General features: G+C 45.9%; 1 protein-coding gene across 1 annotated transcript in view; it reads left to right on the top strand.

The window, feature by feature from the left end:
• The first annotated feature begins 2,286 nt into the window (after window positions 1–2,286).
• ANKRD28 (ankyrin repeat domain 28) overlaps window positions 2,287–15,566 on the top strand; it is a 102,636-nt gene continuing 89,356 nt past the window's right edge. Inside the window, exon 1 of the mRNA XM_072327366.1 lies at window positions 2,287–2,393. Within this exon, the coding sequence (XP_072183467.1) occupies window positions 2,367–2,393 (27 nt within the window). The 5' untranslated portion in view covers window positions 2,287–2,366. The remainder of the gene's footprint in view (window positions 2,394–15,566) is intronic.

Here is a 15,566-nt window from a genome sequence, read left to right as displayed (position 1 = left end):
ATTTTCTGTTTTCTCCCATTTTTTTTAATTGGAATTTTCCTTAGAATGTGTGAGTGGCAGGAGCGTACAGTTGTTGAGCAGGCCCCTGCCATTTGCTGAATGTGCCAAGGACAGTTGTGTTTGCCCTGCTTTTCTTCAGATATAAAATTAGCTCTTTGAGTAAGAAGGGGACAAGAGTTCCCTCTCTTCTGTCTCTGTGCTAAACTGAGATGAAATCGCTCAAATGAGCATCTGTAATGGTGCTTTAAAAATGCCAATTGATGACATTTGATTGATGAGGCCATTATCATATTCAATAAGTTTCCATTACAATCTGTAACTATGAGCAGCCAATGATTCAAAATGTAATCTCTGGGAATTACAAAACCTTGACTGTTTTTGATTTTGATGAATAAAATGAGTCAGATCATGTGTAAAAGAAACCCCTATGATGATGATCCCAGCATACTGTTATAAAGTGAGTATGGCTTCCATTGGAAGGCTTGTGATGCTGATTCGGGGTCATAAAGAGAAATGTATCCCTCCATAGGAAATTATGAAATAGTATTGATTTCAGGCACACTGTACTGTGTGTAAAAATAAATGTAGCCCTGCTATGATTTAGGAGCACAGGATAGCTGCTGGAGGAGGGCAGTGGCAATCAGGTCTCCTGGCTTCTATTCCTAGCCATGGTGGTGACTCACTCCGTGACCTTGTCTCAGCCTGTTGACCTCTGTGGCTGTTTACCCATGCAGAAGAATAGCAACAACAACAACAAAAGTAATAAATATCAGTTTTGCTGGGGCTGGAACCCTTGGTTAAAAAGGGCTATGCATACAGGCATTGTTGACAAACTAAATAAATCATGAATGCATTTCAGATGAGTTCACAAAACATCTCCAGTATGAGGTCTCTTCAATGCAATCCCATTATGTATTTCAGCACAGCACATATGCTCCTGTCTTTAAAACACTGGGTAGTGTTACACACTGCAGGATAAATTACAGCCCCAAGATTTAGCATTAACATTAATGGGAGCTGTGCAGTCAAAAGCCTATTGCACTCTGCTGAAACGGTGCCCTCAGGAGCGCCACGCTGCTAATAATTTACAAACCAATTTAAAAGGTGTTGCAGAAAATTCTAACTTCTGCAGATTTATATTCAGAACGTTGCCAGGAATGTCGGTGTGTTTGCAGATCAGTATTAACTGACTTCTGCAAAGCACTCTGCTCGCGTTCCTAAGGGACACCTGTGCAGTTACCTACTGCGCGACCTGCAAAACCAGATCCTTTAAAAACAACATTGGTGAAGCCACCCGGAAATAAATGAATGAGAAGGGCTCGGTTTGTTAGGGCAGGGTTACGTTCAGCTCCTGAGATTGTATTTATATCGTTTCTACTGCTCTTAACTCACATGCTGTATTGTGTGGCACAGTAGCAAAGCGGGTAATGTTGCTAGTGATAGCATCATGCCGTGTGTTTTTGTACAGCCCGGAATAATCTATTATTTGATGCAGAATAATCGGACTGAAATCAGCTGGGAACACGAGTGAGGGCAAAGACACAAGTGTTCACATGGAATGCGTGTAGCTGCTTCATTACACTCTCCTTAGTAAGGTAACACTGAAGTGTTCATGCAGATCTCACTACTGGAAGACACGGTCTGTTCTAAAGCAATAGAAAAGCCGAGGATCCTCAAACGTTCCCATCAGTTTTCTTCAGCAGGGAGCAGTCCCAGCGTTCCTGCCCATCTCTTTGGTCTGTTCTTTTGGAGGGTGACTGAAAAGAACCCAGGACAGAGCAGGGGCCGCGTCTCTCATCGCTCCCACAAGAAGGCAGCGCTTTCTTTGCCCGGCAGCCCCGGGCACGCGGTCGGTTGGTAGAGAACACGAGCCGTGCCGAGCTCCGGCCCAGCTGTGCCACCGGCCATAACCTCGTACACAGACGCGCTCCCCGGACCGCCACAACGACCGCGCAAAGAACGAGCCGCGCCGCCTCTCCTTATCTTTCCCCTGCAGCCCGCCTCGCCTTTCCCGCCAATCAGCACCGCCCTTACTTCGCCCCGCCTTTGACGAGCCAATCAGAAGCGCTCTTGGTGGCGCGGGCGAGCGGGCGTTTCGCGCCGGGGACCCCCGCGAGGGGAGCGTCGGGGCGGGGCGGGCCGTGGGGGCGTGGCCTCCTTCCTCCCCGCCCGTTGGCGGACCCGCCGCGCGCCGCCGCCCGCGAGGTTCTGCGCTCGGCCCCGGGCACGGGGTGGCGCCGGCGGCCGCAGCGGCGGCGGCGGCGGGCGAGGAGGGGGTGTGGCCGGCGAGCGGGGCGGGGCGCGGGGCCGAGCCGTTGGCGGCCGGAGGCGGCGGCGGTTGCGGGAGGAGCGGCGGCGGCCTCGCCATGGTGTTCCTTAAACTCCGCGAGCAGGTGGGTGCGCGGGGCGGCCGCGGCGGGTGGGAGGCGGCGCGGCCTCGGGGCGGGGAGCCGCCATGCGCCGCCGCCGCAGCCGTGCGCCCGCGCCGGGCCTAACAGGTGGCCCCGCTCGCCCCGCCGGGCCGCGCTCTGGGCAGGAGCACCGCCTCGCGGGCAGCGCGCGGCCGCAGGTGCGGGGCGACCCGGCCGGGGTGGGCACCTGCCCGACCCGCCCGCTCCGTTCGGCTTTGTTCGGCCGGCGCCCATCGCTCTCTCCTTTGTTCCCCCGCCGCTCGGAGCCCCCTTAGCGGCGGGCTGCGCTCGGAGCCCCGTCCCACCTATTGTCTGCGGCGCGGTGCGATACAAAGGTGGGAGGGTCCGCCCGCTCCCCGCGCCGCCACGCGTGCTGCACGCGCCGCGCCGGGCCGCGGGACGCCCTTGTCGCGCCTCAGCACCGAAACGCGGCGAGCAACTTGCGGAGCCGCGTCCTTGCGAGCCGCCCGCGCACCTGCGCCTCCCGCTGTGCGGGGCTTCGGAGAGGTGCGGTCGGGGCTCCGTGCTCTTGAAACGACAGCCTGCCTGCTGCGCTCTGCCGGAGCTCCAGCGATGAATGAACTGCGTTGTGCGCTGGGATCGCACGCAGTGTTTTCGTTAGGTTTCTCTTTGTGGTCGAATGCAGCTTTCCGACGGAAGGCGGTCTGCTGAAATGAGCGCCGCTCGTCTCGGCTGTGAAATAAGCCCTTCTGTCCAAAGCGAGCGGTACGGCTCTTCTGGAGTAGCTCTTATGGAATAAGCAGCTGAACCCGCACTATCCCTGCATTAATGTGACCACGCTGTGCTTCACAACTTTCCTTTGGGGAAGGATCCTGTATTACTGACTGCTACAACCCCTGTGCTGACAGTCACGTCTATCAGGCTTTTAGTTTCTAGCAGAATGCGTGTTTACTCTGGTGTGTTGGGAAGTGCTCTGTCACTTAGAGGGCTGAAAGGTAAAAGCAGGAAGGAGGGAGGAGAGTGCTGGTCTTAAAGGGGGAGTGGTTGTTGCGGCGGCTGGATTACTCCTGAGTGTCTTGAGTCAGTGCCTGCAGACCAGGAGCTGTTAAACATGGCAGGAGTTAACAGTAATATTGAAAGATTACAGGAAGGGTATGGTGTTTCTCCCACATAAGGGGTTTATGAAGTGACTGTCGGCTTGTTTGTCTTGTTGCTAATCTTTAACTTTTTTATTTTGGATAAAGAACTTCAGTTTCAAGTACTGTTGAATCGACTGTTTGCTTTCTTAAGAGCTGTTAGGAATCACGTTGAAGTTTTTCTGCTTTGCCGATTGCAGGGAGCTGCTCCAGGTCAGTGTTGTAGCGCAGTGTGCTGCAGAATGTCTTGGCATCGGGATTAATGCTGCGCTAAGATGCTCACGCCACCTGCTTGTGCTAAAAGCCAGCCTGCGTACTACATGAACGCAAAGGAGTTTATCTTCAGTGCTTCTTGTTTACTTGAAGCACGTACTACGTGCTGCTGTGTTGGTTTAGAATAAAGGAAATAGTCACGTGTGCATGTAGTCTGTGCGGTGAATCTTTCCTTCAGTGGTGGCTGTTTGCTTGGGGCAGTGTCAAGGCTGCCCTGGGGTTGGCAGTGTTCAGCTAGTACAAAGTGACTGGCAAACTTCCTCCTGCAGTAGGTTAATAGCTGTCTTTAACAAAAGGTCTGATAAATAAAGTGTTGCTGATGTGGAATTGGCTAGACTTGTTTTTTGTGTTCACCCCCCCTTCCCCACCCAAATCAATGTCAGCCTGTTGGTTTTGTTCTTTGACGGTCAGGAAGTGCTCTGTATTAATTCAGCGTCAGTTCTTTTGCTGGGGATGGGGGCATACAATCAGCTAGGTTGTTTTCTTGCTCTCAGTTGAGATTACTGCAAGTCAGTGTAAAAGCAGCGCTGGAAAACTTGTGATGAGGTGAGAAATGCTCTTTCCCAGATGAGCTCACAGGATGGAATCCCTGTTCTGCTTGGAGTTAATTTAATTGACTTAATAGCCTGATAAACAAGACTTTGATCCTACAGATGCTTAACGTCTTTGTGAAAGTCAAATATTTGGTTATCTTTGCAAGGTGACTTGATACAGTTAACTTTGAGAATAAAGGCTTTCTGTGCACTGAGTGAACCTTCTTGGGTTCAAAAGGCAGCCTGCGTTCTCTACAGGTTTGTCGCTGCCTGAGCTTTCCTGCTTTTGCATCCTATGAGCTGGGAGTGTTTCTCTGAGTTTGGAAGTAATTTCTGAAGTGACCTGTTTGCTTTCAAGTGGTGTTGTTATTAAAAAAAACCCCATAAGCCATAGCTGCAGACATTTAGGTGAAGCTAAATTGAGCAAAGTTTGTGCCTGTAATGCTCAGCAGAGAGCTGTTTGTCACTGGGATAGGAAACACAATCATGATGGAAGTTGGACACTGTTCTCATGGCTCCTGGTTTGCTGTGCGGTGTCAGACATGTAGCAGTGGATGAAGTAGATGTACAAAGTTCTGTCACCTCAGGTTAAGCTGCTCAGTGTAGAGTTGAAAAATGCAAGTACGTTTGTGATTAGGTTGTTTTCTCTTTCGTTTCTTTGCCTTCATACTGTCTTGTATGCCAGGTTCTTGTAGGTGTGAGGATTCTCTAACTACAAAAATGCCAAATGACAGAGGGCGGTTATACAGAAAGTTGTGTTTCATCTTGAAGCTCTGCAGCTTGCTGATGTTTTATCAGACCTTTTGGAGAGGGAACAAGTGGCTTGCCTTTGAGTCTTCCTAATGGTGTGCCTTGATCTCTTGTATGAAAGCCCTGTCAGCTCTGCACAGCTGCCTCTGTGCGTCCTCAGGATCGGTTACTCAGTCACACTGTAGGTGTGCTAAATGCTTTCCCACCACAGGTAAATTCCAGCTGATTTTTTTTTCCCTCTTTAATATTGCCATTGTTTGTGGTGAAGGTCATTGGATGGAGCATCATTACAGTTCATAAACTAGTATTTTTTTTTTCCTTTTAATTTTAATGAGTTATTTCCCCCTGTCCATGGATTTTAAATGTGATAGAAAATAATCTTACGGCTTATAATAGTGGACATTCAAAATGAATATATGTGGGATTTCTTTGTACAGCTGCTGGCCTGTGCTTGAGGAGGTGCGTTTATTCCTATAATTCAGATGTGAGTGGAAGGGATCTGAGTATGAACGGGAACTGCATGAGGATATTAGTGACCACTTATCTTGAAAAGTCCTTGAACACTGAGAATACTGACTTCTTTATGGCTCATTTATATCTTTCTCTTAGCTAAGATGGATCTCGTTCAATTGGCAGTTGAACAAATGTTTGCAGTGTCATAGTGAACGCTCTGAATGCCTCTATGGTTGCTATTTTCATTACTGCCAGCGTCTTTTGGAGTTCATGCCAAGAATAAATGTCCCAACTAGTTCCTTGTTACACTGAGGGGAGCAATGGTCTCCTGTGGTGATGAACAGGAGCTGCGGCTGGACGGATGGACGTGATGAGAGTGAACTGCCTGGTATTGCTCTATGAATTCTGTTATGGTACGGATTAATGAGATATTTGTTTACATTATTTGTAGAAGTTCTGTTCAGGTTAGAACGTTCTTTAAACCATTACTTCTGAGAGGCTCTTGGAAAGACAGAACCGCTCTTCATACCTTTTTCTATTCTCTCTCATAATTCTTCCTAAAACTTGCACTGATCTGCTCTGACATTATACAGGGTAAACTGGGAAGTTGTACTTATCAGGGCACCTTATGCTGGCTGCTAATTCTTGTTTTCCCAGGTTATGAACTCACGTGTATTGAAAAGATTCGTTTCTTTAATTGGTGGAAAACTTTGAGAAGCTGGAACTCAATTTATCTTGTTATTCAAAGCAATTACCAGCTCTTACATTGGGATATGCTGTGAGAACCCGGTTTACAGTTTGTTCTTTCTAGGGGATCAGATTCCTTGATGATAACTTGGGCCCTCCTGACTTGTGACAAAGCAGTTCTTCTCAGCAAGGAAAGTAAACTTAAAAAGGGGGGAAAAAAAAGGTTGGTGAGAAACAAAGCAAGCCTTGATTCTGCGGTCTGATCCTTGTGGCAGATCCTGTTAGCTGGGTGGCTTTCTGGGAGGGTATAAAGGTCTATTCATGTAGATTGCATCAAAGGTTTGTGATCGTTACTTGGAGGCTAATGTCAGCGGGAAAAAATGAGGGAAACGGCCTCTGCCTGTGAAGAAGCAACTTTCTTTTGTGTGAAAGCTGATGCTCCCTCTAGGAAACTGAGCACTGCTGACACCCTGTTGTCCGGTGTGGATTGTTAGATTCCCAAATTTCTGTCCTTGTTTCCATTCACTGAAATGGACTGTGGATCCAGATGACTCTGGCATTAAATACCTTTGGTACCATGCGCTCAATAGCCTCTACTTCATCTTTTGGCAGCTGCTTTGTTTTTCAGCTGCTGTATCCCTTTTATTTATTTATTTTTCGTTCAGCTGGGCCTTCCTGAGGTCAAACTAATATCTGATCATTTGTTTCCTTGCTCCTGCCAACTTTTTATTTTGTTCTTACCTCTGTTCCTCTACTCCTATTTCTGGCGATTGAGTGGGAGACTCGTTGCCTTAGTTACAGTGACTAACCATTTCCAAGTTATTTATAATGTTTGTGTTTAAGTACTGTATATCATAATACAAATTGCATACTTCAATAAAAAAAAGATAAACAGCGGTCCATTGCTGAGTGCTTATGGTGTTGATTCTTAGGGTTTTATTTTCTTTCTTTGTTGGGGGTTGAGGACAAGTTCTAATCTGGCGTTTGAGGATGTATCTGAAGTGAGGTGTGTTATGTGTTATCTTTTGTGCAGATGAAAACAGAACCCTAGTACTTATGCTCCAAAACATCAGGGTCTGTTATTATCTCCCTTGCAGTGACAGTAGCGTGCTTGCCAGGAGGTGGGAATATACCTGTTAACCCTGTTAGTTTGGCTGTGATTGTTCAGGTGTTGCTGAGCTATAGAGAAATAAAGCTCTGACACATTTTGGTACAAAAACCAGCTCTGATGCAAGGGGTGGTGGTACTGAGTAGTTGGGAGAGAAAGGATGATGAGGCTGCTGCAGCCGGGTGGGTGTAGAGAGACAGAAAGGAAACATGGGCAGAGATGGGCAAAATAGTTGGCGTGCAGCATTCCTGCAGATTGAGGAACTGCTTATTAGCTGAAGCAGCTAATGACTTCCATAATAGTGAAATCTTCTTTATTGTAGATTGAATGGGATCTTAGATTTTCGCGTATTATTGCTTATTACATTAAGAAGTCACAACTACAAACATGATGGTCCATATACGAATTGAGTGAAGTAGAATGCTGTATGCATGAACTGTGAGCCCATCAGTTTAGGGCAGCCTGGACATGTAAACACGTTTCTCACTGAATTATATTTGAGTTTGAGAGTTGTGAAATAAGGGTCTGTGTGTTTTTAAAAGTGAGGGTTTGGGGTAAAACAAATCAGCAGCAACAAAAAGCCCTTATGCTTAGTTGATAAACTTCAGAACAGTGTTTACTGGGATGGGGGGAGACAAGCATTTCTGCTACTGGGTAGTAAGATAATACCTCTTGATTGTAAACTGATTCTTACTAAGCCTGTTTGAATGATTCAGCCCATTTCAGTGCCTTGAGCTGCAGTGAAGCTGTCCTAAATGCTTCATGTTTCCTTCCTTTGAAACAGCAAACTGCCACTTAATGACCTCCCTAACTCCAGTGGCTTGCAAGTTCATGTTGGGTCATCCCATAGTCATGCTTGAAGTTCAGGTTTGCTCTTGTTCTGCAGTGAAATCTTACACTTCATTTTGGTTTGTTGCAGAGAAGGAAGTGAGTCCATCTGGATTTGATGAAGTGATGATAGTACCTTAATGCATGAAGTGAGGGGATGCAAGCAAGCAGAGCAAAATGAGAATGAACTTGCAATAGTTAGTGCTGAGACCAAAAGAAGCCTTTTCAGAGCTTACAGAACTTTTAGCAACCGTAAAGTGATTGTTTAGTTCCAGGATTTTGTTGTGAGGCCTCTGCATGTTGTTAGCTCTAATGGGGAGGGAGTTGATGCTTCCATTCAGGAGCCAGTCATGGAGTAGCAAGCAGCACAAGAGCCCAGGGATCTGCTCATAGATGAAAGAACTACTTGACAGTAGAACTGGGGGGAAAAAAGAATGCGTTCAGGAAGTTCTGTAGTTATTTATATGCTGATGTAATCTGTAACTAATTCATAATGTAGTCATGTAAATCCATCACTGTAGACCTGGTTTTGTGTAATGCTGGGGTAATTGACATTCGGTCCTTTCCTGTCTCATCTCTAGGTCATCTGTTTCTGTCTGTTGCTCTTGATAGTAGGCAGGGGGTCTGTGGAAGGTCTGGCTGTCCATCATGGGTACTTGATATCTTTGTCCTTCCTCATATCTCTGTATGGTGTCTTCCTTTTTCCTCTTGTTAAAACTGCAGTATCTCACCAGTGTCATCACATGAGATATTGTTGGTAGGAAGAAAAGCAAGATGATAACCTTGTTTTTCTGGCTATATTGTTGCCCATTGTTTTGAACTAGTAGAGTCCCACGTCATGGTATAAATAGACTTTAGAAATAGCACGTTGCTGTAATTCCCTGTGCCTTGTCTCTTGATCCGTTCCTTTGTAACAGCAGACTTTCGTTCAATTCTTTCTGTATCTGCTAAAACGTGAAGATCAATAAAAAGAGTTATTAAGCCTAATATTGTGATGCTGTGCAATCTCTGCCAAATTAGAACTCTGTATTGATACTGATAGCTTTCATTTCTATTTTTATTTGTGCCCATCTCAGTTCCAGGAGCAGCGTTGTGTTGTACAGCACTGCCCTTTCTGTTGCATTTTTGAATAGTCTTCTTTCATTCGAGGGGATGGTTTTCAGTATTAAGGGGGAACTTGCAGAAGAACTGTTTATCTTCTCACTTCCCTGACACCTGCAATGTTACAAGTGGTATTACTGACTTGTATCATTCCTGATCCAGTAGTAACCACCTGTTTATCAAATGTGTACTTTTAGAAGGGTAAATCTAGCTGCGAAAATAAGACAAGGCTGCATGCAACACACTTAACAAGGCAGAATTACTTGAAAAATGATGTTCTTTGTAGTTTACATTTCAGCAGTTAAGTTGCAGGTTTGTCTGGAAGCTCAATAAAATTCCTGCAACGCTACATATGTGTTAGATCGGTTTTAATAATCGTTAAAGTATTATACGTATTTCATAGGTTATTACAGAATAACTTCCAGCATCTAAGCTGAGATATCATAACTTCTGATTCTGCACCCACGGTTAGTAGCAAAATTCTGTAGAAACGTCAGCTTGACAGTGAAAAGCGTTCATTCCATCTCAGTATTTCAACCTAAGCCACACCTGTAGGGTGCTGTTTCCATTGCAGTGACTGAAGAAATGACTGTAGGCATTTAGGATTCTGCACTGGTTTCCTGTGTCAACACCCGACCCGTGGCCTGGGGGAGCACTAAGATACATTTCCTTCTATAACATTCTTCCATGGAACTTACATAAGAGGAAGAAATATTATCTGTGAGAGTGCTGGGAAGAATGGCAGTGCCAGCAGTGTCTGGGAACGGGCCGCCTGCCATCCTGGCATTAGCAGTGCCATCTCCTGCTCACTGGAGGTGTCACAGAGTCACGTTGGAGGTGCTGCTCAGCGGAGACCTGGCTGTGTGCCCCTCCAAATGACCAGAAATAAATCCCCAGGCTTGGAGCTGTGTTGTGCAGCAACAGTCAGTTACAGCTGGAGGAACCCAAAGATGGAATGGATGTGTCTGTGGAAAGACCTCTGCTCCATTGCAGACCTCTGAGCTATAGGAGTCCTTAGGCTTTTTTCTTTTTTTATATGTATGATGGCTACAGTGCCCATCAGTGTTTCCCTTATGTTGCTTGACTCCACTTGCTCAAGTAGGGTGAGTAATTGAAGAAAAATATAAATAAATGTGGCATTGTGGGGATGGTGTGACCTGAGGATTTCGTTAGCTGCTGTAAGAGCTGAGCGCAGCATGGCTGTGAAGCGGAGCGGTGGCACAAAGAACCTGTTGAAATTGCCAGGCTCTCAGGTGGAACACAGCGCCTTGTGTGACTGCACTGCAAGCGATGTTTGGTTGCTGTGTATTTCCACCGTCTTGTCTTACTGCTGATATAAACGATGAAAATGAGCAGCAACAAGCAGGGCTCAGCACAGACAAGAAATGTGAGGATATGTTTTGCTTATAGAATCATAGAATAGCTTGGGTTTAGGAGAGACCTTAGAGTCCATCTAGTTCAGGTCCCCATCCAGCCTGGCCTTGAGTGTCTCTGGGGATGGGGCATCCACAGCTTATCTGGGCAGCTCTGCCAGTGCCTCACTGCCCTCTTAGTAAATAACTTATTTCTAATATCTAATCTAAGTTTCTCCTCTTTTAGTTTAAAGCTATTTCCCCTCACCCTATCACTCTCAGACAGTGTAAAAAGTCGGTTTCTCTCCTGTTTATAATAAGCTTCCTCCAAGTACTGGAAGGCTTCAGTGAGGACTCCCTGCAGCCTTCTCTTCTCCAGGCTAAACAAGCCCAGCTACCTCAGCCTGTCCCTGTAGGAGAAGTGCTCCAGCCCTCTGATCATCCTCATGGCCATTAACAGCCCGAATTGCTCATTATGCAGCTTGGAAATGATCTACCTCAGTGAAGGCCAACATCTTCAGGTGACAGATAGGAGATGGAAATCAGATACATGCTGGTGTAGGGAAGGCCTTTGTGTGGCATGGAGGAATGGAATATATTACTTGAATGAACCCTAATCTTTAAAGCTGGGTGAAAGGAAAGGAATTTCCTAATGTAGGTGAAATGTAATGACATGCTTCTCCCTTGTTTGTTTTGATGATTTTTTTTTCTCCCATTAGCAAAGTCTCTAACAATAACGATTGAAACTTGCTTGGCTTCTAATCTCTTCCCAAAGGCTATGATTTGATATTTGATTGCAGCTGAGCTTGAACAATTGCCTGTTCTTTTCCTCTGCAGAGTTGTGAGAAGGGAGGGGAGGGATTGATTGCTTTGGTTAGCATCAACTGCAAAGTTGTTCCTTGAAAGTCTTCCTAAGGAAGAAGATTGTTTAGGCTCAGGTAAGTGCTCAGAGTAGGGGGGTCTGCCTTTGACCTCTATGACAATGTGACTTTAATGCTACTGACACTCACCAGTGTACTTAATTTTGTTGTCTGCTTCTTGATTGTTTTGGGGTTTGTGTGTGGTTGTGAATTCCTTTTTAATGGTGAGAGAATGTGGGGTCTTAAGAGTGTCCTTTTGTTTATAACTGACATGTTGACTCTTAACAGTGACTCTGAACACACTGACAGAAGAAACATACTTGTTTAGCACGTGTGCTGCCTTTCAGCACCCTCAGCATTTCCCCATCTCCTATATGGCAACTGCATGTCCTTCTGCTTGCAGCTTTTTGTTGTTGTTTTCTTTCCTCTGCTCTGTTGCCCCCCCCCACCCCCCCCACCCCAAGTCCCCTCTATTTGCAATTGTCATGTCTTCTCCTGTTTGTAGTTTAACAGCTGAAGCCCAGGAAGGTACATCAACAGGGCTTTCTCTTTCCCAGCAGATTACAGAATTGTTTCAGGTAACTGGGCTACTTGAACAAGCAAAACTGCTTGAACAACCAAAAGCAGGCTGAACTTTCTGCATCCTTTTCCCTCACAGAAATGTGTATGGACAGAAAGCCCTTCAGCTTCTATCCTCCCTTATGTGCTTCTGTGTGCAGCTCTGCTGTCGCCTCCCGATCCAGCGACAAATTAAGGCTAACACAACAAACCCTATATAGTGGTCCAGATGACCGCCCCTGTGTGACACTCGTGACCTCCCTGACTCCACCCCAGGTGCACGCAGGCACCACCTACTCAATACCCAACATCTCCCCCCTCTTTATCATCTGCAAGCCCCTGTAAAGGTTCCCCCGCGTACTCCCTGTTACCCCAAAGGTGATTCTCACATTTAAGGCTATTCCGCAAACAAATCAAACATTAAACATATGCAAAGAACAATTAAGCCGTCACAGTAACATACCAAAGAGATGCAGCTGCAGTGCCTACAAACCTGAAAACACACAACAACAGCTATCTGTCTAACAGTTTTTGAAATGCTGTATGGCTAAACCTAGTCAACTTGAAAAGAACAATGCATTCAAGTTCAAGATAACAGCACAGTACACAATGGAGTTACAGTTTTTCCAAGTTCAATGAAACACTATTGTACAGAATCTTCATGGCATTCCAGTTCAGTCCAGTGTGCATTACAAATATCACACTCCATAACCAAATAACAAGACAAAAACATATTGGTTGTGCAGAATCATTCCAAATGTCCACTGCTTGGGGATTATTTAGGAACAAGGTCTCCCCCGCTCACGAACTATCAGTCTGGCATGAAGGTTAGATTCCCAGTTCGTACCTTCAGGCACACTGGGAACAACGCTGTCTCATGTGCTGTTACCAGCAAGCTGCTGGCCAGTGTTGATGTTAAATCACTGGCTGCACAGCAGACATTATCCATGGAGACGTTGACCAAAACCGGTGCTGAAATATTCGGATCCTCACGGTGCGCAGGATGGCCTGTTGTTTGGTGCCGGCTTAACCCAACGTGCCGGCAGCCAGCGGGGCCCACTTGGGGTCCCGACACAGGCATATCCCCTGCCCATGACGAGGAGTGGCATAGGGTCTGGGAGCCATGGCCCTCCGTCAGGTCTGATCAGGACCTGACCTATTGGAGTCCATTCAGTCAGCTGATGGTCTCCCATCCGATTCTCCAGATGACTTAAACTAAACAGTGCACACAGGAGGAGAGCATGTGGGCACAGCTCAGGCCCCTCCAGCCCTCCCCCCTCTTAAAGTGCACAAAGACGCCCCTTCAAGGTCTGATGTGCGCGCTCCGCAATAGCCTGGCCGGTGCTGTTGCCAGGAATACCAAAGGTATGCTTAATGCCCCAAGCTGTACACTAGTGTCCAAAACATGCACTTCTATATCCTGGGCCATTGTCAGCCTTTAACTCCTGAGGTGCACCCATGACAGCAACAGCCATGTGCAGCACTCTTATGCACTGCATGGCAGTCTGTCCAGATTGTGCCACAGCCCAGAGAAAACCACTACATGTGTCAATTGTGACATGCAAGTGATGGAAACACCCAGACTCTGGGAAACCCGTAACATCCATCTCCCGAACCTTATTTGGTCTCAAACCTACACAATGGGAGTGTGGCAACGTCTGCAGCAGTATCCACCAGAAACTCCAGGGTCGTATGGGGTCAACAAACCAACAATGTGTATGCAGACCCAGAGACCCCCAGCTCCGCAACCTACTAGCACTGAATAACACAATCTACGAGCATTTATCTCAGGAATCAGATCGCACCCGGTCAGAATGCATTCCTGTGCCTTGATGGTCCAGCGTTCAGCAGCCTCGGCTGCTTCCCTCCCCAAGTCCCGATCACTCGGACTCCTAACGGCTTTATTCCGACAGCGCAAGGATGCCTCACTGCCTGAGGCTGACAGCTTTCCTATCTGCGTTAACTCCGTTTCAAAGTCTGCCTCCTCCTCGCTAGTTGAGGACTCCTCGGCGCCACTCCGTTCTGCCTCCCCTCTCTTCTCTGTTTCCTCAGAGACCTTTAGTTGAGGGTACGGGGGTGGCATAGCGGAGAACACAGGTGGCTGAATAGGGGCAGCCGCGTCCGCCTCCAGTCCTGGCGGTTTCTCCCCCGGAAAATACATTTTTAAAATGTAAATGTTTATTTTAGCTTAAATATGTTAGTGTGTCACTCAGGGGCTGCTCCAGGAGTAGGCCAGCTGTCTGTGCTGTGGGTTCTGGAGGAGGCAACTGGAGGAGAGTACCAGCACCATCATCCCTGCTCCTGGTAGGAGTCAAAAACCCCCATCAGTGCCATAGAAGGTGTAAAACGTGAGCAGAGGAACATTAGGATGCAGGAAGAGAGAATTGAGATTGGCAGGAATTTAATAAAGAAGTGTTTTGCAGAGTTTTGTAAGTAACTCCATGTTTAAGAAGTCTTGCCTAAGAATCTCGTTGCAAATTCTCCTAGATTTTCTTTGTAAGATTAGTGTGTGAAGATAGCATAATTTGAGAAAAATGTTTGTTATACTCAAATAAATGAAAGTTACTGAATGTATGCAAAGTGTTGAGAATACTTGTGTTATGGGACTATTCATGTAAAGCCAGGTAAAAACAAGTTCCAACATTATAAATGACATTTGTGCTAAGATTTTCTGCTGATCTGTACGTAATGTCCCATATTTTACCCCATAGTGAGTACTTTCTGTTGTGCTTTTGTATTAGATTGTACTACGGTTCTTGATGATAAGACTAGACAAAAGGTTAATCTGTTTTCATTGTGGTTTACTGGCTTGGATTGTGGGAACTCTGAGGAAGTGTTCTGCTTGAGGATGTAAAGAGCAGGACAAGGCAAACTTATAATTTAAAAGTCGCATTAGGAAAATACACGGATGTAACCTATTAAGATCTAAAAATATCTATTGGTATTCAAACAATTCAAAAATAATATTGGAGTCATGTTTATTTGTTGCCAAAAAGTTGAATTTGAAGTGCTTTACTAACATCAATCATGAGCTAAGCCCTTAAAGCGAGTCGGAGAGAGAGAGCAGTTTGAAAGCAGCACTAGACAACAGTCGTCTGTTGGAACAAATGGTGTTTTATTTACAGTTGCTTCTCTTCCTGGGTTTGTTGAGCACTGAAAACCAGAAGCTGAGGAAGTGAAAAGTTTGTCTTATAAAGCAAAGGCTGATAGAGTTGTGTTAATCCTAAAACTATGGTGGACTTGATCACTAACCACAAGTGATAACAGCTTTTTAATATAACAACTCTATAGTATTTCCTTCATACAATAACTGCTCAAATCAGGATGTTTTTGGAAACTTCTTAATTACTGGCATGCGTAACTGAAACGACTTCAAATGGTTTGTTTTAACCTCTTGTATTTATTAAATGCCCTGACAAAATCATAAATTGAGAAGTACAGTGCAAGTAATAAAATCTAAGCAATTAGCACATCTTAGCTGTTATTTCATGTTATTTAAACACATCCAAAAAGCAAAACTACAAAACAAAACAGGGTGTCCTACTACTTGCTCTA

Source organism: Excalfactoria chinensis, chromosome 2, assembly GCF_039878825.1.
Source record: "Excalfactoria chinensis isolate bCotChi1 chromosome 2, bCotChi1.hap2, whole genome shotgun sequence".
Classification (NCBI taxonomy): domain Eukaryota; kingdom Metazoa; phylum Chordata; class Aves; order Galliformes; family Phasianidae; genus Excalfactoria; species Excalfactoria chinensis.
This window is presented reverse-complemented; position numbering and strand designations above follow the sequence as displayed.